This window comes from Schistocerca nitens, chromosome 12 (assembly GCF_023898315.1).
Source record: "Schistocerca nitens isolate TAMUIC-IGC-003100 chromosome 12, iqSchNite1.1, whole genome shotgun sequence".
Taxonomy (NCBI): domain Eukaryota; kingdom Metazoa; phylum Arthropoda; class Insecta; order Orthoptera; family Acrididae; genus Schistocerca; species Schistocerca nitens.
Genome location: NC_064625.1, coordinates 24,160,080 through 24,184,528, shown reverse-complemented (window position 1 = coordinate 24,184,528; position 24,449 = coordinate 24,160,080). Strand labels below are relative to the sequence as shown.

The following is a 24,449-nucleotide window of genomic DNA, read 5'->3' as shown; positions in this document are numbered from 1 at the left end:
ATGCTATAGCTTTGGGCCCAGGACACCTTTCACAGCGATGTAGCATGCACTGTCTAAGAGTTCAAACTGCAAACTGCCTTGCTGAGAATCTCCTTATAATTTTCATGTATACAAGCTCCGCAAAGCATAAGCTTAACATTTTGGTGAATTGCACAGACGCAAACTGCATGCATTCCAGCTGATCCTACTGTTATACCCCATTTGGGTCTAAGTTCTCAAAACTTTGGGAACCCTATTTCTGGACCATTTATATTCTTATAGATAACATACATTTCCCGTAAATTGCAAAGTAACAATCTTTTCTGCATGCATGTCTTTCTATCTAAAAGTCTAACTGAAATACTATCTTTTTTTTCAGAGCACACCCTACTATACTCATCTTCTCCAAAAAAATTTCGCAGTCTACTAGCAACTTCTGCTGGTAATTTCCTGCTTTGCCTATTTTCGGGAAGTGCCAGAATGCCCTTCTCTGCCTTCAGCTGCCGAGCATTCTTCACCATTCTTTCAGACACACTGAACTGAGCTGCTGTTTGTCTTGACTGTCCAACTTACAGGTGCCAAGGTTAAAATTTGCATCTGTTCTTTATGAATTGCATTCTGCATCTTGGCTTTCAGTTCAGTCAGCAAATGTGCATAGTCGGCACAGTTTCCACATTCCTTAATTTCAATTTGTCAGTTTACTCCCATTGCATTTACAATTCTGTTTTTAATCACATTTTGAGCCTTTTGAATTTCCTTCTTCACATATTGGGGCTTATCTCTGTAGGTTACTGTTCTCTTCAGGGGTGAAATACCGATAGAAAATAAGCTACTATTTAATTCTTCTTTTGGTGTAAAGTCCTCATCAGAATGTGATGAGGAGGCTGATAAAGCTTCATCCAAGTGTTTATTTAAGGTAGTCCTGAAAGCCGGACAAATTTTCTGACCTGGCTTTATGTTATTAACAAGCTGCTTCAACATATCAGAAGCCTTATTAGCTGTTTCAGCATGAAGAGTGTGAATTCCTGCCTTAACATTATGGTTCACCTTCCCAAAGGGATTGAAGCATTTTTTTTGTAACCTCTCATATTGTGTCAATAACAGGGCTTCATGGTGTAGGCAAACTTGAGAGGTATTGTCCAGCTTTGCTTCAGAGCGTCAGACCAACAACTCTTTTTCCTCATCACTAAAATCCGCAAACCATTTTAAAGCAGCTTTTTTGACAAAGAAAGTGACATGACACTTTGTTCCACTGTCTCCTTGCCCAATTGAGCAGGAAGGTATGCTGTTCCCTTCTGCATCCATCTCTAATCAGTAACTAAATAATGTATTTGGCCTCTAAGTGCAAATTATAATCTGCTTAAATTTCAGACAAATTGCTACTGAATGAAATTATACACAATGTATAATACTAATGAAAAAATCTAGTAAGAGATATATGCTATAAAAGACACAATCAAAACAATTTTTTGTAAATTACATTATAAACTTTGATGGTCTTGCGAATCACTTAACAAGCCACACTCAGTCAAGAGAACCCACCCACTATGCTGCAAACACACCACTGAAATACTGATTGTTCAAACAAGGCTCACAATAATGAAACAATCTGATTGTTAAGGTAATTGTTGCCATTATATTTTCTATAAACAGTGAATCTTGTGAATATTTTCTGTGAAACTAGTGGTTACATATTTACCAAGGTAGTAGGCTACATTTAGGTGTGATTAAATACAAAATCTTAGGTGTTTAACCAACTAATTTCACATGTTTCCCTAATAACTTTAAGACAAAAATTCACAGGTATTAAAATCTCTGCAATATTGATTGGAAAATTTACATCACTTGCTGCATGATTCAAGCAAACCGATTCCTTTTTGGAAAAATGTTTTATACAATTGAATCCAAAAATTAGGTCTTCATTTTCCACTTGTAAATATTTACAATTTTGAGAAGTACAAAAAATATGAAGCTATTATTCATTGAATTCTTTATGATCTCTCTCTCTCTCTCTCTCTCTCTCTCTCTCTCTCTCTCTCTCTCTCTCTCTTTTTTTTTTTGCAAATGAGAAGAGTTTTATGCAGATGAACACTTACGATAAAAGCAGAAGGGCTATTTCTCATAGTTTTCACGTTTTTCTGACAGTCTCATTGCCTATTTACCAGATCTTTTTATTTAAATTATTCAAGGCACTAATGTACATTTATTAGGCATAATAAAAGGTTTCAGGTATAATTTGAGTGCCAGAAAAATGTGTTCAAACTTCCAGTGCGCCTCTTTGATGATGCTACTTTTTAGGGCCTTATATGCCTGAATTGCAAAACCAAATCCATTTTTTCTAGATATTTTAGAATATGCTCTTTCAAATGACCATGGTTTAGAAGAGTTTAGAGAAAACACTTTTTTGAAAAATTTGACTAAAAATACCCATTTTTAGCACTTTTGAAAAATCGTCAACTTCACCCTAGATTTGTGAAATAATGGAAAGCAATAGGAGAATGAAATTTTATATTCTAAGAACTTGTGTTGGTGAGTTATGATGTGCAAAGTTTCATGTACATCCCACAATTACTTTTGGAGATATAAAAAAACTAAAGTACGCATTTTTTTTTAAACAGCTATTTTTTCTCCCAACTTTGCTTCAAATTATCTATATGAAAATTGCTCAGAAATCCTTTTCTTAATATTTTACTATACAGAGCTCTAAAAGTTGTATAAGATGGCCAAGTTTTGTTTCTTTCGTGCAAATACTTACAGAGAGATCTCATCTCAAAGTTGCTGAAAATTCAAGGATGCTGTATTGGAAGCTGTGCTATGGTTTCAAACAAGTGACTATATCTCTGCAAGTATTTAATTTCTGAAACTGAAGCTTTACCAGCGTTCATTGAGAACATGTGTGAATGTTCATACAAAATTTCATCAAAATCCATGATGGTCATGTGGGAACATTTCTCGATATTAGACCACTTAGCACGGAATGGCCCAGTGTGGAGGACGTCTTTAAACTGATTATTAAATGTTTTAGGTTATTCTACCAACGAACACATGACAGAAGTTTTCATGCACACATCTTGCAGCCACACCCATGATGATTATTATTATTATTATTATTATTATTATTATTATTATTATTTATTTATTTTTTTTTACACTGAATTCCATTTTTTAGACTTACAAAATGAATTGTACCAATTGTGAGCCATTTTTAAGATACATTCTTCAACATTCAGTAGAAACCTACAGTATGCACTCTGGCCAGACAAGAGCAAAGCTATAAAAGAGGTGACTGGTACCCGCGAAAAGCATACTCCCATGTGGATACAATTTTAAATTTTCATGTAAACATGCTATAAATGTGTGCTATTCAGGTGATGTTGATCATATCAACATGGAGATAAATTACCCGTAGTGTTTTGTGTGCCACACACACACACACACACACACACACACACACACAAAACGTTATGACTTTTTATGGGCGAACAAACTGCATTGGCAAATGCAATACAATGTTTTTAAGCTCATATTCACAAAGGATAGTTCAGATGTGCATGAAATGAAGAGTCACTTTCTTCCAACTACTGATTCACTAGGCCCCACTCTAAAAACTGTTACAAATGTTGGGCAACAAGAATATCAGCAGGCTACTACATTCATTCTCCAAACAAACCTAGGATTTCACTCGCAGTGTAACAAACATGTTACCAAATACCCTGACTCACTATTGGTATTTGTACCAGCTAAAAATGATCACGTCGGCAGACATTTGTTAATTAGTGCATAAGGAAGTAGCAGATACAGAGTAGGAGCACGAAGAGGAACTCTGGCTCCAGTTTAAGTGGATAACTGATCATGCACTGGATAGATATGTACCCAGTAGAATGGCTCATAATGGGAGGGACCCTCCATGGTATACAGTCACTGTAAAAAAAAACTTGTAAAGTAACAGAATGGGCGCAGAGGAAGAGGACACGCAAGATCGAAACACCTGGAGAAATATTTTGAGAGTATAGTTTAAGAACGTTTATTGTTTGTATTGTAATTTCCAAGTAAATTATTATGTTGGAGATAAGCCTCTGTAATGAGGAAAAGCTCAAAAATAATAATAAAGTAACAGACTACTGCATAACAGGTATAAAACAAAGGACAGGGCTATATATATAGGAGTCCTGAATGAAATGTGTTTTGCTGTCAAGAGAATAATGCGTAAAGCCTTCAATGACTACCATAGTACAATACTGTCAAATGATTGTTCACAAAACCTAAAGAAATTCTGGTCATTTGGAAAGGCTTTCAGTGGCACCAAAGTTAATGTCCAGTCCCTGGCAAATGAGACATGAAATGAAATTGAGGGTAGCAAAGCAAATGCTGAAATGCGTAACTCCACTTTAAAATGTTCTTTTACCAAGATAAACCCAGGAGGATTGCCACAACTTAATCCTCGTACCACTGAAGTAAGCATTAGTGTCAGTGGCATTGAGAAATAGCTGAAATCATTAAAATTGAACAAAGCTCCAGATTCTATACTAAATTTGCAGCTGAGTTAGTCCCTCTCTTACACATAATCTATCATAGATCCCTCTAACAAAATACCATGCCCAGTTCTTGGAGAAAAGCACAGGTCACACCCACCTACACGAAGGTAGTAGAAGTGATCCACAAAGCTACCATCCAATATCCTTGACATCGATTTGTTGTAGAATCTAAGAACGTCTTCTGATCCCAAACATAATGAGGAATCTACCAGAATGGCCTCCTCCATGCCAACCGGCATGGATTCAAAGCTTTGGATCAAGGCAGGCAGGTAGACAGTGTTTCCTGATTTCTGAAAAGCATTTGACTCAGTACCACACCTACACTTATTATCAAGTACAATCATACGTAGTATCAAGTTAAATTTGTGATCAGATTGAGGTCTTTTTGGTAGGAAGGGCACAGTATGTTATCTTGGATGGTGAGTCATCGTCAGTTGAAGTAACTTCGGGTGTGCTCAAGGGAAGTGTGTTGGGACCCTTGCTGTTCATGTTGTGTATTAATGACCTTGCACACAATATTAATAGTAAAATCGGGATTTTTACAGTTGATGCAGTTATCTATAGTGAAAAACTATCTGAATGAAGCAGCATAAATATTCAGTCAGGTCTTGATAAGATTTCATAGTGGTGCAGAGATTGGCAACTTGCTCTATATGTTCAGAAATGTAAAATTTTGCACTTCGCAAGATGGAAAGACATAGTATCCTATTACTGTAATACCAATGAGTCACTGTTGGAACCAACCAACTCGTACAAATACCTGAGTAACACTTTATAGGGTATGAAATGGAATTATCATGTAGGTTCAGTCGCAGGTAAAGCAGGTGGTAGACTTCGGTTTATTGGTAGAATACTGGGAGAGTGCAGTCAGTCTACAAAGGAGACTGCTTACAAGCCACTTATGAGACCAGTTCTAGAATACCGCTCAAGTGTGTGGGACATGTACCAAATATTATTGTTAAGGGATATTTAACAAATACAGAGAACAGCAACACGAATGGACACTGTTTGACCTGTGAGAAAATGTCACAAAGATCCTTAAGAAATTGAACTGGCAAAGTCTTTAAGATAGACGTAAACTATCCCCAGAAAGTCTGCTAACAAAGTTTCAAGAATCTGCTTTAAATGATAACTCTAGGAATACACAACAACTCCATACATATCACTCACACAGGGATTGTGAGGATAAGATCAGAATTACGGCATGCACAGAGGCATTTAAATAATCTTTCTTTCCATATTCCATACATGAATGAAATAGGAAGAAACCCCAATAACTGGTGCAATGGGACATACGCTCTGTCATGCACTTAATGGTGGTTTGCGGAGTATAGATGTAGATACTATACATCCCGGTCTGTGTTGGTACACAGGGTGTGTGCCATAGCAACAATGACAGCTGCGAGCAGCCGTGTGATTTGTGGTATTTACTTGTTGTGCGAGGCTATATGTACGCTTTGCGACTACAAGTTGGTGGTGTCATGGACAGTTCACAGTAAGAGGGTCGCAGACAATGTGAACAGAGACCCAAAACAAATGCATTACTTTTACTTTTAAGAGAACGTATGTACGGCCTATGGTCAGACGTTGTGTGTCAGTAGGAGTAAACATTTGATGTTTGCTGTAACTACTTTGAGTTCTAATTATTGGGAACTGTCAATGTGGACTTGAAAACTTTAAATACAGATAAGTTCAAATGAGAGTTTGAAGCTTATTTAGCAGCTCCATTTAAAGTAGTAGTCGGGATCTACCATTTCAGTATCAAAGATCGAAGTCCACAAGAAAAGGAAGAAAAGCAGCTGTGGGGCAAAGTAGTTGGACCACCAAAACTATTCCCAAAGGCGGCCATTAATCAGTAAGGTTTATAACAGGTAGCTGACAGATCTGACACAGTGAAAACATTTTCACTGTACACTATGCCATTTCTCCCCAATACCCTTTCTTCCAGAAGTGTAACTACAGCAACATCCTGAGAAAAGCTTTTCTGAACTAAGGAGAGGGGTCCTGGAAGAAGAAGAAGAAGAAGAAGAAGAAGAAGAAGAAGAAGAAAAGTTATGAGAGCAGTAAACCTGAAGCCTGTTTTAAGGCCCATGAAGTTCCTGTAATAATTGTGCGTATTACATACTAATGATGAATGCAAAATCTGAACTACGCTATTTGCCTATTGTGCTGCTAGACACTTTTGCTGTGAAGTGCACATTACCTTAATACACACACATATATTTACAACTGCAGTTACAGTTTTAGTATGATGGTCCTGGTTGGATACAATGAATTGAGATATACCACATCCTAGTAGCCCAACTGATGCTTCGCATACTTTTGAAACACGGATTACACTGGTGGTATTTTGAACAAGTTGTGCAGTATGAAATCATCAACACTTGTAAAACACAGTAGCATATTTAGTGGGGAATAGTCCAGATTGAAAATTATCTTGTAAACAAACACATTTGTAATTACATGACACTGTCAGGAGGACAGCAATCTCTATACCAGAGCAGAAAAGCTTCAAAAATAGAAGTTTTATTGCCCAGATGGCAGTTGATGCATATCCTGATTACTAGTTTCAACAAAGTTCTATTGTCATCTCCAGATCATCAAATACATGGATTATACGGCCCGTATGTGTGGCATATTGTCATCTGGCCATTGAAAACATGGAGGTAAACTCACAGAAAAGACACTCCCATACAACACTGAGAACACTTATAAAAACGTTGACTGTATCAGCTGGTTCTTTAATATTTTCTACTTCTTTTGGAAGATGCTTTTACAGTTTGATTCCCATACATTCAATAGTGTTAAATGTATAGAAATCAAACTGTACAATCATCTTCAAAGATAAATAGAAAATATTAAAAATCTGCAAAATTCAAAAGAACTTTCAGAGCACTCCTAATGAAGCATTGCTTCTACAGCATACAAGACTGTCTTGAATTGATCTATCATAAATTATATTATATATTTTGATTACCTTTCAAAACTAAACTGTTTTATGAGAAATAATCTATTGTCCATTAATGACCACCTGCTGTTCAAGTATGACCAGCATTATTATTCGATCTCACATTATTATGAACACATACATAATGTATCTTCAATGTGATGTACATTATGAGAAACAATGTGTTTATACACGTTCTCTGACTTCTCCCACGTCATGTTGTACACTTCTGTACACTGAATGATAGAGTGGATCAATAAAGCAAGGCACAAAGGGGTCAAATACATCAGGCAGAGCACATCCCCTACTGTCAGATGTGCGTATGTTGATAACCATCTCTGGTGCCAGCTATCAACAAACACATGTCTAGAACTGGTTATCAATATACACACATCTGACAGTAGTGGTTGTGCTCTATGTGATGTATTTGAGACCTTTGTGCCTTGCTGATACTGTTACGGCTTTAATTTTAGTGTACTTAGTGTTGCATGGGAGTGTCTTTTCAGTGAGAACCTCCACACTTGCAGTGGCCAGATAGCAATGTGCCACACACAAGGGCTTTATAAATTCATGTATCCGATGATCTGAAGATGGCAATATAAATTTGCTGGAACTAGTAATCACGATACGTATGAACTGCAATCTGGGCAGTAAAACATGTATTTTGGAATCTTTTTACCTACATTAGTGTTTTTGTTTATTTCATATTGAGCTACAAAGAAATAAAATCAACTACACAGTTTACTTACACTCTGGAGTAGCAAATTTTATAAGGCTTACAAGGGAACCTCCCCATCGCACCCCCGTCAGATTTAGTTATAAGTTGGCACAGTGGATAGGCCTTGATAAACTGAACACAGATCAATCGAGAAAACAGGAAGAAGTTGTGTGGAACTATGAAAAAAAAAGCAAAATATAAAAACTGAGTAGTCCATGTGCAGGATAGGCAACATCAAGTAATGAGTGAGCTCAGGAGAGCTGTGGTCCCGTGGTTAGCGTGAGCACTTGCGGAACGCGAGGTCCTTGGTTCAAGTCTACCCTCGAGGGAAAAGTTTAATTTTTTATTTTCACACAATTATCAAAGTTCAGGCACTCACACATAATCAACTTCACTCTCCAAAATTCCAGGACATGTTCAGATTTGCTTGGACATATGCAGGCTTTGACGGTCTACACACGGAAAAATTTGAAAACGTTAAAAACACATGTTTTGACAGAGCACAGGGAAAACTGAGACTGTGAAACTGTTGCATTCATTTGTTGCAGTTTATGTGACAAACTCTCATGTTTTCATCACTTTTTTGGGAGGGATTATCACATCCACAAGAAAACCTAAATCGGGAAAGGTAGAAGAATCTTTTTACCCATTCGCCAAGTGTACAAGTTAGGTGGGTCGACAACATATTCCTGTCATGTGGAGCACATGCCGTCACCAGTGTCGTATAGAATATATCAGACGTGTTTTCCTGTGGAGGAATAGGTTGACCTATGACCTTGCGATCAAAAGTTTTCGGTTCCCATTGGAGAGGCACGTCCTTTCGTCTACTACTCGCACGGTTTTGCGGTGCGGTCGCAAAACACAGACACTAAACTTATTACAGTGAACAGAGACGTCAATAAATGAACGGACAGATCATAACTTTGCGAAAATAAAAAAAATTAAAATTTTCACTTGAGGGAAGACTTGAACCAAGGACCTCTCGTTCCACAGGTGCTCACGCTAACCACAGGACTAGGGCGCTCCTTAGCTCACAATATCCTTGATGTTGGCTATCCTGCACATGGACTACTCAGTTTGTATATTTTTCTTATTTTTTCATAGTTCCACATAACTTCTTCCTGTTTTCTCGATTGATCTGTGTTCAGTTTATCAAGGCCTATCCACTGTGCCAACTTATAACTAAATCTGACGGGGGTGCGATGGGGAGGTTCCCTTGTTAGTAACAAAATTTTCTCTGGAATTAGCCAAATAATTAACCAACAATTTTATGTATTGTTAAACAACTTGTAAAAATCTGAACTCTCACAAGAAACCTACACTTCACAATTAAAAACAGTACATAAAATATTGCACACGTATCTGCAGACAAATGATATGAATAAAGTATTGAAAAATTATAATTTGTAACTGTAATTTACTTATTCAATGAATCGAACAACAGCTCTTAACTTTTGCAATTTTTGTAAATTATATAGGTGAGAGATGCAGAGTGAGTCTGGCAGTGGTTGCATATACTTCAGAATTTGGTTAGGCTCCGTGCCTGTAAACTGATCGTTTGTTTATTTTCAAAGTTACTCGTATGTGAAATTGCATTGTGTTTTGCGTCAAATGTAATAAATGTCAGAAAAGAAACTGCAAGCCTGGTGTCACATATATTATTTAGAGAACAAAACTCCATTCACAGGATTATTGCAGGCAGTGAACAGCAGATGGGACATCCCAAGCCTCGTGGAAGATGACACCAAAAACCAGATAAGTATTTATGACCTTAGGTCAGAGTTAGAATAGCTGACTTAGCAGAGCGAGTACTTCATCATACTGAGGATAAGAGTGGCAGCTGTACCAAAGAAATAGAACTGACAAAGTGAATCAGGTGACAGGGTGGGAAGTGTTATGAGAGCAACTCCTTTATCCATACTACGTTCAGAGATTGCAAGGTTTTACTGAAACAGATTTTCAGTCCAGGAAAGCTTTATGTACCAGGTTACTGGGGATTTGTGGAAAGGACAAATACTTTGTCTACCATACTATTTACTTACAAAGAACAGTTTACCACAAATGTAGAGAAGTATTTTCATGACACTCTTGTCTGGGCAGACAAGATTCCTCTAGCCATTTTGGACAGATGATAACAGTTTAGAATTAATGTATGGGCTGGCTTAATTAAAGAGAAATCAGAATTTCCCAAACAAATGGACAGGTCATGAGGCAGCAACATCTTGGCCTGCTCAATTTCCTGATCTCTGTCCAGTGGATTTTTATTTTTGGGAGCGTCTACGAGACATAATATACTCAAGACCCATTGTGAATGTTGAGCTTCAGCAGTGTGTTCAAGCAACATTTCAGCAGAGACAGCGTACACCTGGAATACGGGAGCAAGTAAGATTCTCCAATGTGGCATTTACGATCTCATGTCAGAGATAATGGCAGAAATTTTGAGCATTTCATTTAGCCATCGAAAGACAATACTCAAAAAGAAAAAAAGTACCTGCAGAACTAAGCAAATTTGAAAATGTAAAGACAGAAACAAAGCAAACATATAACAACAGTGTCTGTTGCTAAGAAAATAAGAAAAAAATTTACCATATACACATTTTTGTTCCTTTTTAAGATGTCTATGCATACCCCAGATGTTTCTCATTTATCTGTTAAAATGACACAGCCCTCGTCTCGCACTTCCTGATTTCCATTTGTCTGGCCCACCCTGTGGGAAGCAGTACATAAGACGATAGGGATGTTAATTACGCAGAGAGACGTTTGCTCCAATGTCCATGCGGGCATATGAGCCTTCCCAGTAAGGTGGCTTAAGGCCACGGCATCGAACAGAGGTTACCATATTTTACGAATTATGAGATGCTACATACTAGAAGAAGCACCACAAGTTATTTTTTAAACATTTTTATTATTAAATTGTAAAGCTAGATTAAAAAATTCTTAGTTTATAAAGCTGATCTGACCTTTAAAATACCTAAAAAAAATTTCTCCTCCTCCTCCTCCTCCTCCTCCCCCCCCCCCTTCATCATACTTATGCCACACTTACTGAAAGACTCAACAATAATGTCTTCTCTCACTCTAGACCATGACCATTTTATCCATTGACACACTTCGTTGCTTGTAGATCGTTTGAAAGATCCCGTCAGTGTAAATTCATCTTTGGTTTCACGCATCATCCATTCGCTCCATTCCTCTCTCATATATATTTTAAATGGACTATTTATTGACACACCATAGATTGCAATTGTGACCTAAATCATCCCGGAATAACAGCAAGCTGTATTTCCCTGTCTCAATTTTTCTTTCACAGAATTTTTCAAGTGACTACTAAACTGATCTAGCACAGGAAGAAAATTCTTCAGCAAGGCACCTTTCCTTCTCTCCCACTCTGTTAACCCATAATTTCATATCAGCCTCATCTATCCAACCATTGTCATTACATAAACACCAATCAGGTTTTGGCATTGCTTTGCACTTGAAAATCATTAATGGATAAGTTTAATACTATCAGCACAACATGAAAAAACAACAGTGTAGCGCATTTTTTCATGTCCCCACGTTTTTATACAATTGTAGCACCTTTCATGGCAACAGTTCTTTTACTCAGCACATCAAATGTCAGAGGAGTTTCATCCATAGTCATTATTTGGCTTAGTTCCACACTGGTCTTCGTTCAGTGTTTAATAATAAAGCAATGGAAAGATAAAATTTTCTACTCATACTCTTCCTAAGCCTTTAGTACCAACCAACTCGACCCTTACAGTTTGTTAAGTTCCACTGTAGAGCTAGCTTATGAGCATGTATTTGAATCATTTTTGTATTAATCCCAGTGGCATTTTGACAGTGTCCTTGAATACATTATAATGTGCCATTGTCTAGTTTTGGCCATTTTACATTCAGTCCTCTATTTGGACATTCATTCTTCATTTGTTTCAGTTGTTCTTTACTAGCCTGCCAATCAAACATGGTTTTTTCTGTTGGTGGATGGCCTAAATGCTGCTCAGCTGCTCTGTTTCCATGTTGTTCCGCATATGCTGTTACTTTTAATTTACTGTGTAGCCAGCATCATATTAATACCTTTTTTTACATTATAAAACTAACAACTAACAAAAAACTTTACTTTTATTAGCAACACAAATCACTTTCAATTCAGTTCACTGGCACCCTAGACTGACTGCAATGACGGATCATGGGCTAGAAAGTGTTCAGGGTTTGTGAGGGAGGGATGGTAGGGAGACAGTGTTAGCAAGCTGCTCAAAGAGCCAGTACACAGGAGAAATGACTCACCAGGGCATGAGCGGATGTACTCAAGAGCACGAGATATGGCCGCCAAGCTCTACAGTGAAAACACTGCAGCCATCGGGCAAGGAGCGCTGTTCAATATGTTCTCCATCGACGTACGCAAAGCCGACGTGAGCATCGGCCATCGAGCCATCGGTGTAAACCACTTTGTGGCCTCGGTACTTGTCAAGAAGCAAGAGGAAATGGCAGCAGAGAGCCGCGGGGTTAACCGAGTCCTTGGGCCATGTGAAAGGCCCAGGCGAAGCTGTGGCCGAGGTGTACACCATGGAGGTGTACATGAATGGACCTCACATATACATGGTAAAGTCAAGGACTCCAGTTCCGACACGGACTGCAATTGGAAGCCCTGACCTGGGCTGCCTATGCGGGAGATGAACTGCCGTGGGTGGGAAAATGAGACGGTGATTCAGATGCGCAGGAGAACTATGAACGTGTGTTGCGTAACTGGCCAGCAGTTGTGCAGACCTAACCTGCAATGGAGGCACTCCGGCTTCCACAAGGACGCTGGTCACCGGACCCGTCCTAAAAGCTCCTGTCGCTAGGCGAACACCACAGTGGTGCACTGGGTTGAGTAAACACAACACTGAGGGCACCACCCATAGTCAAGATGGGATTGAATAAGGGACCTGTACAGCTGCAGCAGCATAGAACGATCTGCACCCCAGTTGGTGTTGTTCAGGCAGCGGAGCGTATCGAGGTGCTGCCAGCACTTCCGCTTAAGCTGACGAAGGTGAGGACGCCAAGTCAATCGGGCACGAAAAACCAGTCCTAAGAATCAATGTCTCCACTACAGTGAGTGGATGGTCATTAAGGTAAAGTTCTGGTTCCAGATGAACAGTATGACACCAACAGAAACGCATAACACACAACTTTGCGGTGGAAAAATGAAAACTGTGGGCTAGAGCTCATGACCGTGCCTTATGGATAGCTCCCTGAAGGCGCTGCTCAGCAACACCAGTAATGGAGCAGCAGTACAAAATGCAGAAGTTACCTGCATACAGAGAAGTTGAGAGGGCCCTACAGCTGCTGCTAGACCATTAATGGCCACTAAAAATAGAGAGACTCAATACAGAGCCCTGTGGGGCCCCATTCTCCTGGATATTGGGGGGGGGGGGGACTGTGGGAAGCACCAACTTGGACACGGAAAGTATGAAGCAAATGGAAATTCTGAATAAAAATCTGGAGTGGGCCTAGGAAACCCCACTCGTATAATGTGGTAAGGATATGATTTCAACAGGTCAAGACATACGCTTTTCGTAAATCGAAACAGACGGCAACCAGGTGTTGGCGTCTGGAAAAGGCTGTTCGGATGGCAGACTAAGGACACAAGATTATCAGTGGTAGAGTGAACCTGGCAGAAGCTGCCCCGACATGGAGCCAGTAGGCCACAAGACCCCAGGACCCAGACCAACGGCTGATACTCCATACGTTCCAGCAGCTTACAAAGAACTTTGGTGAGACTGATGGGCCGATAGCTATCCCCATCACGTGGGTTTTTTATGTCTGAGCACCAGAATGATGGTGCTCTCCTGTCATTGTGATGGAAAGATACCATCGCACCAGATCCAGTTGAAGATGACGAGGAGATGTCGCTTGTAGTCAGATGAGAGATGTTTAATGATCTGACTGTGGATCCGATCTGGTCCAGGAGCTGTGTCGGGGCAATGTGCAAGGGCACTGAGGAGCTCCCACTCTTTAAATGGGGCGTTATAGGATTCACTGTGGCATTTTGTAAACAAGGGGATTTCTTCCAGCTGCTCTTTGAGAGAGAGCGAAAGGCTGGGGGGTAATTCACTGACACAGGGGCTCGAGCATAGTGCTCAGCAAAGTGCTGGACAATCGCATTTGCGTTGGTAGGTAACACGCCATTTATGTTAACACTAGGAACACCTGTTGGGGTCTGGTACCTGAAAACACGTTTGATCTTTGCCCAGACTTGGGAAGGTGACATATGGCATCCAATGGTCGAGACCTATCTCTCCCAACATTCCTGTTTCCATCGTTTGGTAAGTTGGTGAAGGCAAGCACGGAGGTGCTCCAGGGAAGGGTGCCACTTATGCCACCGTAGAGCTCACCGATGCTCCTCAATTGCTTCAGCGACTTCAGACGACCACCAAGGGACTGCCTTATTCCGGGGCCATCCTAAAGAGCGAGGGATTGTGTTTTCTCCCACAGAAACGATAGTTTTAGTCACCTGCTCAACCATCACATCGATGTTCCCATGCGGGGGAGATTCAATGGTGACACCAGAGGTGAAAGTTTCCCAGTCTGAATTGTTTAAAGTCCATCTGGGCAGGCATCCGTAGGCTTGACATCAGGGCAGTGATGAAGACGGGGAAATGGTCACTACCATACAGGTTCGTCATGTGCTCTCCAGTGGATAGATGGGAGAAGTCCTGGGCTGCAAATTGAGAAATCAATGGCCATGTAACTAGCTTGAGCCACACTGAAATGTGCCCTAGTATTTAAGAGGCAGACATCAAATTGAGACAGTAAAGTTTCAACATCTCTGCCTCGGCCAGCAAGCACGGTGCCACCCTGCAAGGAGTTATGGGCATTTTTATCTCACAAAAGTAGGAAAGGTTTAGGGAGTTGATCATTTAGTGCAGTTAATACATTCAGGGGTATTACACCATCTGGAGGAAGATACACATTGCAGACAGTTATTTCCTGCATCGTCATTCTCACAGCCACAGTTTCAATAGGGGTTTGGAGGGGGCACAGTTTCACTACAGACTGAGTTTAGGACATAAGCACAAACTCCACCTGACACTTTGTTACAGTCACTACGGTTCCTGTAGTATCCCTTATAGCCGTGGAGACCAGGGATCCGCATTGCCCGGAACCAGGTTTCCAGGAGGGTAATGCAGAAAGCAGGTGTAAAGCTTAACAGCTGCTATCTCTCAACCAAGCGGTAGAAAAAACCACAGCAGTTCCACTGGAGATGACATCATCGTGAGACTGGGAAGGCATGGAACATTCAATGAGGCAGTTTACACTTCCACGTCACCTGCTGCCACCGACTTTTTGCCTCAGCAGTCTATATCTATTTCGTCTGAGGGTCCAGCGAGATCTAGGTCCTCAGCGGATGCCAGAATCACTACCTCATCCACAGACGCAGAGCTTGGAAAAAATGGTGGTGTGGGTGCCACCACAATTCCCTTGGTCTTGCAGACCTTGTTTTTGGATTTCTCTCGCTGTTCCTTGGGTTTCCCTGGCAGGGAGGACTTCACTGATTCAGTCTCGGGGACTGAGGATGAGCGTGAAGCCCTGTGACCAGCTGCTTTTGGGCTCTTCAGCCACTGGCGGGTGTCATCTTTCCCACTAGAAGAAACCTGGGAAGGGAGTGACAAGGGACCCCTTCCTAGCGAGAGCAGCCAAAGAAGTTGTATACTTCTCCGGCTTAGAAATGGGTACAGCCGTCCCCGATGAATGGGGAGGGGGGTTGCTACTGAAGTAGGTGGTGCAGGAGTAACAGGGTTGGAAGTGCTGGAAGTGCCCCCCACCATCAAAGGGGCAGGTGCAGTCTTCTGGCTCTGAGAAGTGACTGGGGATGGCAGAGCTGATGGGGCTAGAACTGTTGTAGCAGCAACGTAAGACAATGTCATGCATACAGGATGTAGGTGTTCAAATTTCCTCTTAACCTCAGTGTAGGTCAGTCGGTCCAGGGTCTTGTACTCCGTGATTCTCCTTTCTTTATGGAGAATCCTGCAGTCTGGCGAGCAAGGTGAATGGCGCTCTCCGCAGCTGACAAAGATGGGAGGCGGAGTATTGGGAAGTGATGGGCGTCCACAATCCTGACAGGTGAAGCTGGAACTTCCAACATTTAAAGCACCGCATCGGGGAAGGGATATAGGGTTTAACATCACAGTGGTAGACCATCACCTTGACTTTCTCGGGTAATGTATCACCCTCAAAGGTCAAGATGAAGGCATCGGTGGCAACCTGATTATCCCTTGGACCCCAGTGGACACGCCAAACGAAATGTACACCCCGCCACTCTAAATTGGCATGCAGCTCATCGTTGGACTGCAAAAGAAGGGCCCTGTGAAATATGATACGCTGGACCATATTTAAGCTTTTATGGGGTGTGATGGTTACATAAACATCCCCCAGCTTGTCACAAGTGAGTAATGCCCTTGACTGGCATTTGGTTTGATTTTGATAAAGACTGACTCAGATCTCATTTTGGACAAGCCCTCCACCTCCCCAAACTTGTCCTCTAAATGCTCAACAAAAACTGAGGCTCCATCATCATGAGAGATTCTCCATCAGCTCTCAAACATTCAAACTTCCGCTGCCATCCTTATCCTGACGTTCCTCCCATGGTGTCGCCAGGGAGGGGAACAATTTTGGGTCATACTTCTGTGTGTTGAATTGAGCTCGTGATCACAGAGACTGCTGGTGCTTCACCACCAGCAAGAGATGATGGACTACGCTTCATCACGTGTCGTCTGCACTGATGCCACCCACTCCAACCAGGGGCCCTCCCCACAGGCACCACCCAGATGCAGCGAAGGTCACATGGCAGGATGGCCATTGCCGGGAGTCCCGATACCCCAGAGGGATGGGAATCTACCCCTTGGCATACGGGGGGAGTTAACGGTGCAGGCATCAGCAGAACGATCCCTGTGTGATCGTGGGGCTACAACCAACAAGGTACATGGCGGCCCCACCGCAATGAACTGGCTACCGTACTGGATATCAGGTGCAACCAAGCAAACTAGTCCATTATCATCTGTGTAGAAAACGATACTGCACAGTTGATGGACAAATATGCACCCAGGAGGGTGACCTCGCCCAACAGTTGGTGAGTGAGCAGTAATGCAGATCCACCTCAATGATGGATGCGATAGGTCTCAGCGCATGGACACGATGCACCATGTAAGGCGCCCTTCCCCAATTGGCTCGCTCTTCGGGAAAATTTTGAAAAATGGAGATCAAACCCTACAGGGGACCATCACTTAAAGGCCGAAACGTGTGCGACTCCTTTTAGTCACCTCTTCCGACAGGCAACAATACCTTGGGCCTGTTCTTACCCCTGGACCTGCATTTGGACTACAGTAGAGTATTGCTGTGCAGTATGGGATCTTTACCAGAGTGGATTGACAGAAGACATAAAAAAGGTCCAAAGATGGGCAGCTCATTTTGTATTATCGTGAAATATCGTGAAATAGGTGACAGTGTGTCACAGATACGATATACGAGGTGGGGTAGGAGACATTAATACAAAGCTATTTTTCACTGCTTAAAGGTCTTTTTTTACAAAATATCAATCTCTAATGTTGTTCTCCAAATACAGAAACATTTCACTGACACCCACATACATGGGAACAACCACCACCACCACCACCACCACCACCACGTTCAGTTTCCCCACATGCTGTCCGAGAGTGAAAAGGAACAGACGAAGTGCGAAAGTGGTTCGACGAACCACTCTGCCAGGCACTTTTGTGTGAACTGCAGAGTAGTCACGTAGTTGTAGATGATGCAGAGGGAAGGATCCAGATGGCCTGGGGTTAGCCACTGAAATCAAGCATGTGCTCAGTTGTATGTTGTGGCACGGTGTGCCCAGTTTCAAACTTTGTCACAGTTTGGCTGTGACCATTCATTCCAGAGGACAACTAAATGGTTTTCATACTGATATAAAAAGCTGAGTAATGTTTTCAGGAGAGCTGGTAAATGACACGGCTGCTTTCACATGTGACCCTGTCTCTGGTGGGGTAGGAAGTGCTGTATGCATGGATTGGGCTGGTCTGGTGGTTGGGTCTTCCATGGGGCTGTGATTTCTGCAGCAAGGGGTTGGGAGTGGGATTGGCATTAGGATAAACTAAGATGATGTGTAATTTGGGTGGGTGATGGAACACCACTTTAGGAGGGTGGGAGGATCTTGGGTAGGATGCCCTTATTTCCACACACAATGATAGATAATCACAGCCATGGTGAAGTGTGTGGTTTAGTTGATCCAGTCCATGATAGTTGTATAAATGCAGATAATGCTGATGGTTAGTGGATTTAAAGTGGGTAGAAGTGTGAGTGGAGCCACCGGAGAGGTGGAGGTCAACATCCAGGAAAGTGGCACATTGGGTTGAGGATCAGGTGAAGTGGATGGGAGAGAAGGTGTTGAGTTTGTGGAAGAATGAGGATTGGATGTTATGGACCTGAATCCAGATCTGAAGATACAATTAATCTTCAACCAGCCTAGGGGCTTGGGGTTTTTGGAAGCTAGGACGATTTCCTTTAGATGGGAGTTATAATGTTTGCATTGGAGGGTACCATGTAAGGTGCCCGTGGATGTGCCACAAATTTATCTGTATAGCTTCCCCTTTAAGAGGGAGTAGTTGTCTGCGAGGGTATAGTTGGTAGGGTATATTAGGAACGAGGTAGTGTGTGTGTTGTGTGAAGGACGTTGGTGGAGGTACTGTTCAATAGCAGTGAAGCCACAGTAAGAGGGATGTTTGTGTGCAGGGAAGTGGCATCAACAGTGACAAGTAGGTATCCAGGAGGGAAAAGGGATCGGAGTGATTGATAGGTGGTGAAAGATGTGGTTGGTATTTCTGATATAGGAGGCTAGGTTTCAGGCAATAGGTTGGAGGCATTTGTCAAGAAGAGCAGAAATTCTTTCAGTAGGACACAATAATCAGCAAAAATGGGGCATCCAAGACTACTGTGCACGTGCGCATGCATATGCATGCGCATTTCGGGGAAGATTTGGAATGTGGGTGTGCTGGGCGTTATAGTGAGGAGATAGACGTACTTGAGGGAGAGGTTCTGGTATGAAGATTACATTGCACTTCTGGGGTGGGATCACTATGGCATAGCTCATAGGTTAAGAAGTCAGACAATTGGGGCAAGTCTTGTCAGGTAGTCACTGTGAGCCATTGTGACAGTAGTGGAGCCTTTGTCAAAAAGGCAAGACAATTAACTCAGGATCTGTTTTGATGTTGTGAATTGCTGTCGTTTCTTCTGCTGAGAGGTTGGTGTTCTTAGGAAGAGACCTGGGGAAGAATGGCAAGAGCACGTTGGAGGCAAAGAATTCCTAGAAAGTGACCAGAGAGTGGTTAGGTGGGAGTGGGGACAGATGTTGGTATGAACTGGAAGAGGCAAAGGTCAATGTTAGGATTTGGTTGACTTTGGTTCGAGGGATTGGTAGCAAAGAAGAGTTTCCACTATAGGGATCAGGAGATGGAGAATAGGTCTTTGATAAGTACAGTATTGTTTAACTTGGGTGTGGGGATGAAAACGCATTTGGGTAGGACTGAGGTTCTTGGGGGAAATGTTAACAACAATGTTTTGGGTTCTGGATTTAATGGAGTGCTGGGATGGAGTTAGAAGGATGTGGCAAATTGAGGAGGTCAGCTTGGCAGTGTGTGTGTGTGTGTGTGTGTGTGTGTGTGTGTGCGCTATTAGGAGATTACTGGGGGAAGATCAGGTGTTCCCTGTGGGTAGAATAGGTGTTCTTGGGTAGCGGTACTCCAAGACAGGAGTAGGATATCAAAAATCAACAAGTAGGACAATTTATCGAGGTGGTATCTGGAATGGTGCTGCAGTGCTGGAGGGCAAAGGTTATAAATTTGGAGTACAAGTAGAAGTTTATTGTCTCATAACATACAATTTCGAGCCATTGACTTAAAAGTACAGGAGACTCGTCAAAACACAAACTCTCTTACAATTTTCCTTGTGATACCAGTAATATAATATACAGTACTGAAAAATTACTTAATTAAGCAATTAATAATTTTTCTTCAAAGTAACAAACTTTTAAGATCAACAGTCTTAAGTACTTGCTCTCTCCTGCTCAAATTTTCAGGTTGTCATTTATGAGTTCTTGTACTGAATAGTAACACTTCTGCACTAGTTTCTCATTTAAGGATTTTTCAGTGTTTCTAAATTTATGCTGAACAATTCTCTTCCTTTCACTTTGTTATAAATTTTCATACCCATATAATGTGGAGTTTGAGCATAAAGTTTTAAACGGTGGGTGGGCAGCATAAAATTATTTTGATTTCTGGTGTTGTAATCATGTTGAAAATGATTTGCTACAAATAAATCAGGGTTACTGTGTACAAAGATAATCAACTCATATATGTATAGTGAAGGAACACTTAATATACTCAGATTTTTTAGGAGTGGGCAACATGATTTTCTTCACCCTGCATTGTGCATATTTCTAATGATGTTTCCTGAAGTTTTAAAATTCAACACATACGGTTTGAGTTACCCCAAAATACATGTCCACACCTTATTACTGACTCAAAGTAGCTGTGATATACTACTTTTCTTATGTCCATACAGGTAGCATTGTACAATATTATCATTGCACATGCTAGGCAATTTAATTTATTTTCAAGGTACTGTATGTGTGACCCCCATGATAGATTTTTATGCTTCCCAAATCAATATGGGAGAAAGCTTTTAATGTAGCACCATACACTGCTAACTATTTTCATGGCACTCAGTGTCCCCTGACATGAAACATTTTTAAAGTGATGAAGTGAAGACCCCAGTAAACAACTTGCTTAACGGACTGCTGGTAACCAACTATTATGAGGGGATTCAGAGGCTGAGGAAGATGTAACAAGCCTAAATAATGGCAGTGATTGTGTAAAGAAATAGAAGTAAGCTATTGCAACATGTTTTTGCTAATGAAATATTTTTATGGAATTTATTAAAGGCAAACTGTCATTAATTGCTGGATTACCCTCATTTTGTCCTCTCAGCTTAATTCACATTAAAACACCATATTTACACTATTAACCGAGCAATCCTTACCACGCAAAACTGAGTTTAAGGCAATATGCAACACCTCTGCAAATCCATACCAGAAAGTGCTACAGACATCACACCAGACCCAGCTTCTATAGCAATGCGCTGCAGAAAATGCACCTCAAAGTAGGATTCATTACATGATCAAATCTGATCAATTAAGCATGTTAAATTTAATTTGAACTTCCCATTCAATCTGTTTTCCGTACTTCCGTTATGACACAACCAGAAGTATGTTCAGTAACAACCATAAGTACTTTAAGTGATGTGTTCCAACAACAAGTAACACACATAAAGCACACCACCATCCAGAAAGACAGACGGATGGATAGATAGAGACAGGATTACAGGGAGGAATACCGTTAGAGTCCCACGACTTTGACATCTGGACGGAGATCGGCGAAGCTCTCGAGGGCGTGCCGCGTCACTCCACAGCCCGTCAGGTCCAAATAGCGCAGAGTGTCCACGTGAACCAGGTAGTCCACACTCACGTCTGTCACATCAGAGAACCTGCAAAGAAGGGCCAGGGATAAAGCAACTCCCAGTATCAGTACACCACCGTCTACAGAAAAGATACAATCGTCGCAGATCACTCTGGTACCAGGAGAGTGAGCAAAGGTTTCAACGTAATCTAATACTTTATTTTCTTATACCTCAAAAGTGCTGTGTGTACTTATTTACACTGAGGTGACAAAAGTCGCAGGATACGTTCTAATACAGAGTTGGACCTCCTTTTGCCCAGTGTAGTGCAGCAGTTCGACGTGGCACAGGCTCTGATAGTCATTGGAAAGTCCCCTGCAGAACAGAGGGGTATGCTGCCTCTATAGCTGTCCACAGTTGCAAAAGAGTTGTTGGCACAGGATTTTGTGCACTAGCGGTTCTCTCGATTATGTTCCATAAATGCTCACTGCGATTCGTGTCGAGCGAACTGGTCGGCCATCGATTTGCTCAAATTGTCCGGAGTCTCCTTGAAACCGGTCGTGAACAATTGTGGCCCATTGCTAATTCCATCATTGTTTGGGAACACGAAGTCCACGGAGTCAAACGTAACTGTTTCCAGCCGATGATCAGTCCAGTTGTACGAGAGGACCCGGGCCACCCCGTGTAAACGAAGTCCGCACGATTACGGAGCCACCACTGGCTTGCAAATGGCTTAACAAATGGCTCTGAGAACTATGGGACTTAACATCCGAGGTCATCAGTCCCCTTCTTAACTGTGGTTCACAGCTTTGTGAGGTCTGCGACACACCAGCTCTTACCAACTGTAATCGGGACTCGCCTAACCGGCCCACAGTTTTCCAGTAATCTAGGGTCCGAGTGATACGGTCACGAGCCCAGGAGCGTCTGCACGTGATGTCATGCTGTCAGTCCCACCATTCTTCTGCTGCCACTGCCCATTAACATCAAATTTTGCTGCACTGTCCTAACAGATACATTCGTTGTATGTGGCACACTGATTTCTCGTGTTATTTTGTGCAGTGCTCCTTGTCTGTAAGTACTAACTACTCTGTGCAAATGCTGCTGCCCTGTCATTACATGAGGGCCGTCCGCACTGCATTGTCTGTAGTGAGAGTTAACGCTCGAAATTTGCTACTCTTGGTACACACTTGACACTGGGGATCTCAAAATATTCAATTCCTTAATTTCCAAAATGGAATGTCCCACATTCCTAGCCCCTACCATCATTCCGCGTTCAAAATCTGTTAATTCCCAGGGTGGCAATAATTGTGAGAGAAACCTTTTTGCACGACTCACTTGAGTACGAATGACAGATCTGCAAATGCACTACCCTTTTACACCTCATGTATGTAATACTACCACCACTTGGGTGTATCCATATCACTGTCCCATGGCTTGTCACCTCCGTGTATTTCCTACGGTTCATTACTATGTCACTTTGTTGTTTCAAGTGCTGGAAAATGCTTTTCAATGGGCATCTAACACCAATTTTATTGCTATATTTTGGCAGTATTTTAATGTTTGGCACGTACAATAGCTTATAAGAAATATACTAACGCTATTTTCTCATAATGAGATCCACTTTTAATGCAAGAAAATATCCTTTCTGTGCTGCTAGCTACGTAAGCAAGATGAGACACACACATAATGGCCACTGTGTTGTTCACAAAGTTGTTACAAGAGGGAATTTCTATGACAATTTAAATGAATTTTTGACTAAGGAAAGCATGAAGGAAAAGGTAGACTGCTATTTACCGTAAAGATGACAGGCACAATTAAAAGACACTTACAAGTTTTCGGCCACAGCCTTCATCAGAAAGAGAAAAACATGCCATTCGTTTGTGTAAGTTAGCCAACTCTCGCACACGAGACTGCAAACTCTGGCAGCTCAGGCCAGAATGCAACTGTCACAGAGAATGGAAGCAGCAATCTGAAAGGGAAGGAATGGGGATAGTGTACAGCTGGGAGAGAGAACAGTGTTGTATAGTGGAGTATGCAGGGATTAGACTGCCAACAGGTGCTGTGTTGGATGGTTATGGGCCAGGAAGGCAGGGAAAATTTAGTGAAGGAGGAGAGAAGCAAGGAAAGGAAAGATGGGTGGATGCATTGGCAGAGGGCAATAAAGAGGGTGGGAGACTACAATAGGGAGAAGAGAAGACAGAGGGAGTCGAAGCTGCTGTTTGGAGGGTGTGGGGACAGTATGTTAGCATAGGTTGGGACTGGGATAATTAAGGAAGCAGCAAACGTGTTGTAAGCTGCTGGAATTGGCAGTAATTTTGTGTGAGGTGTGCTTGCCGTGTGTGTGTGTGTGTGTGTGTGTGTGTGTGTGTGTGTGTGTGTGTGTGTGTGTGTGTGATGAAGGGTGCTTATGCATGTCTTAATTGTGCCTGACTGCAACTTAACATGTCATCTTTATGGTGAGTAGAAATCTTTATATTCTAACCTAGATTTTCCAATGTTATATTGGAAATCATAAATGTATTTTCTGTAGGGGTTCTGAGCTCTCTGTTGGAACTGTGTTTAAATATAAATGTGGTCAATGAACTGAAATTTGATTTAAATGACATAGCCACAAACCTGAAGACACCTCACTGATTGAGGAGTGTTATTAATGCAACTGAAAAAACTAATAAATTATGAGATAGAAAGGCCGACCTATACATATATTCTTTTGGAATTAACAGTTCCTTACTTGGGGAGCAAAGAGGTGTAGACTGTAGGGGGTTAAAAAAGGTAGTATAGGTAT

General features: G+C 41.6%; 1 protein-coding gene across 1 annotated transcript in view; it reads right to left on the bottom strand.

Annotated features, from left to right (window-relative positions):
• Positions 1-24,449, bottom strand: part of LOC126215273 (uncharacterized) — a 96,664-nt gene that overhangs the window by 3,115 nt on the left and 69,100 nt on the right. The window contains exon 9 of the mRNA XM_049941960.1: positions 21,605-21,754. Coding sequence (XP_049797917.1) covers positions 21,607-21,754 — 148 coding nt within the window. The 3' untranslated portion in view covers positions 21,605-21,606. The remainder of the gene's footprint in view (positions 1-21,604; positions 21,755-24,449) is intronic.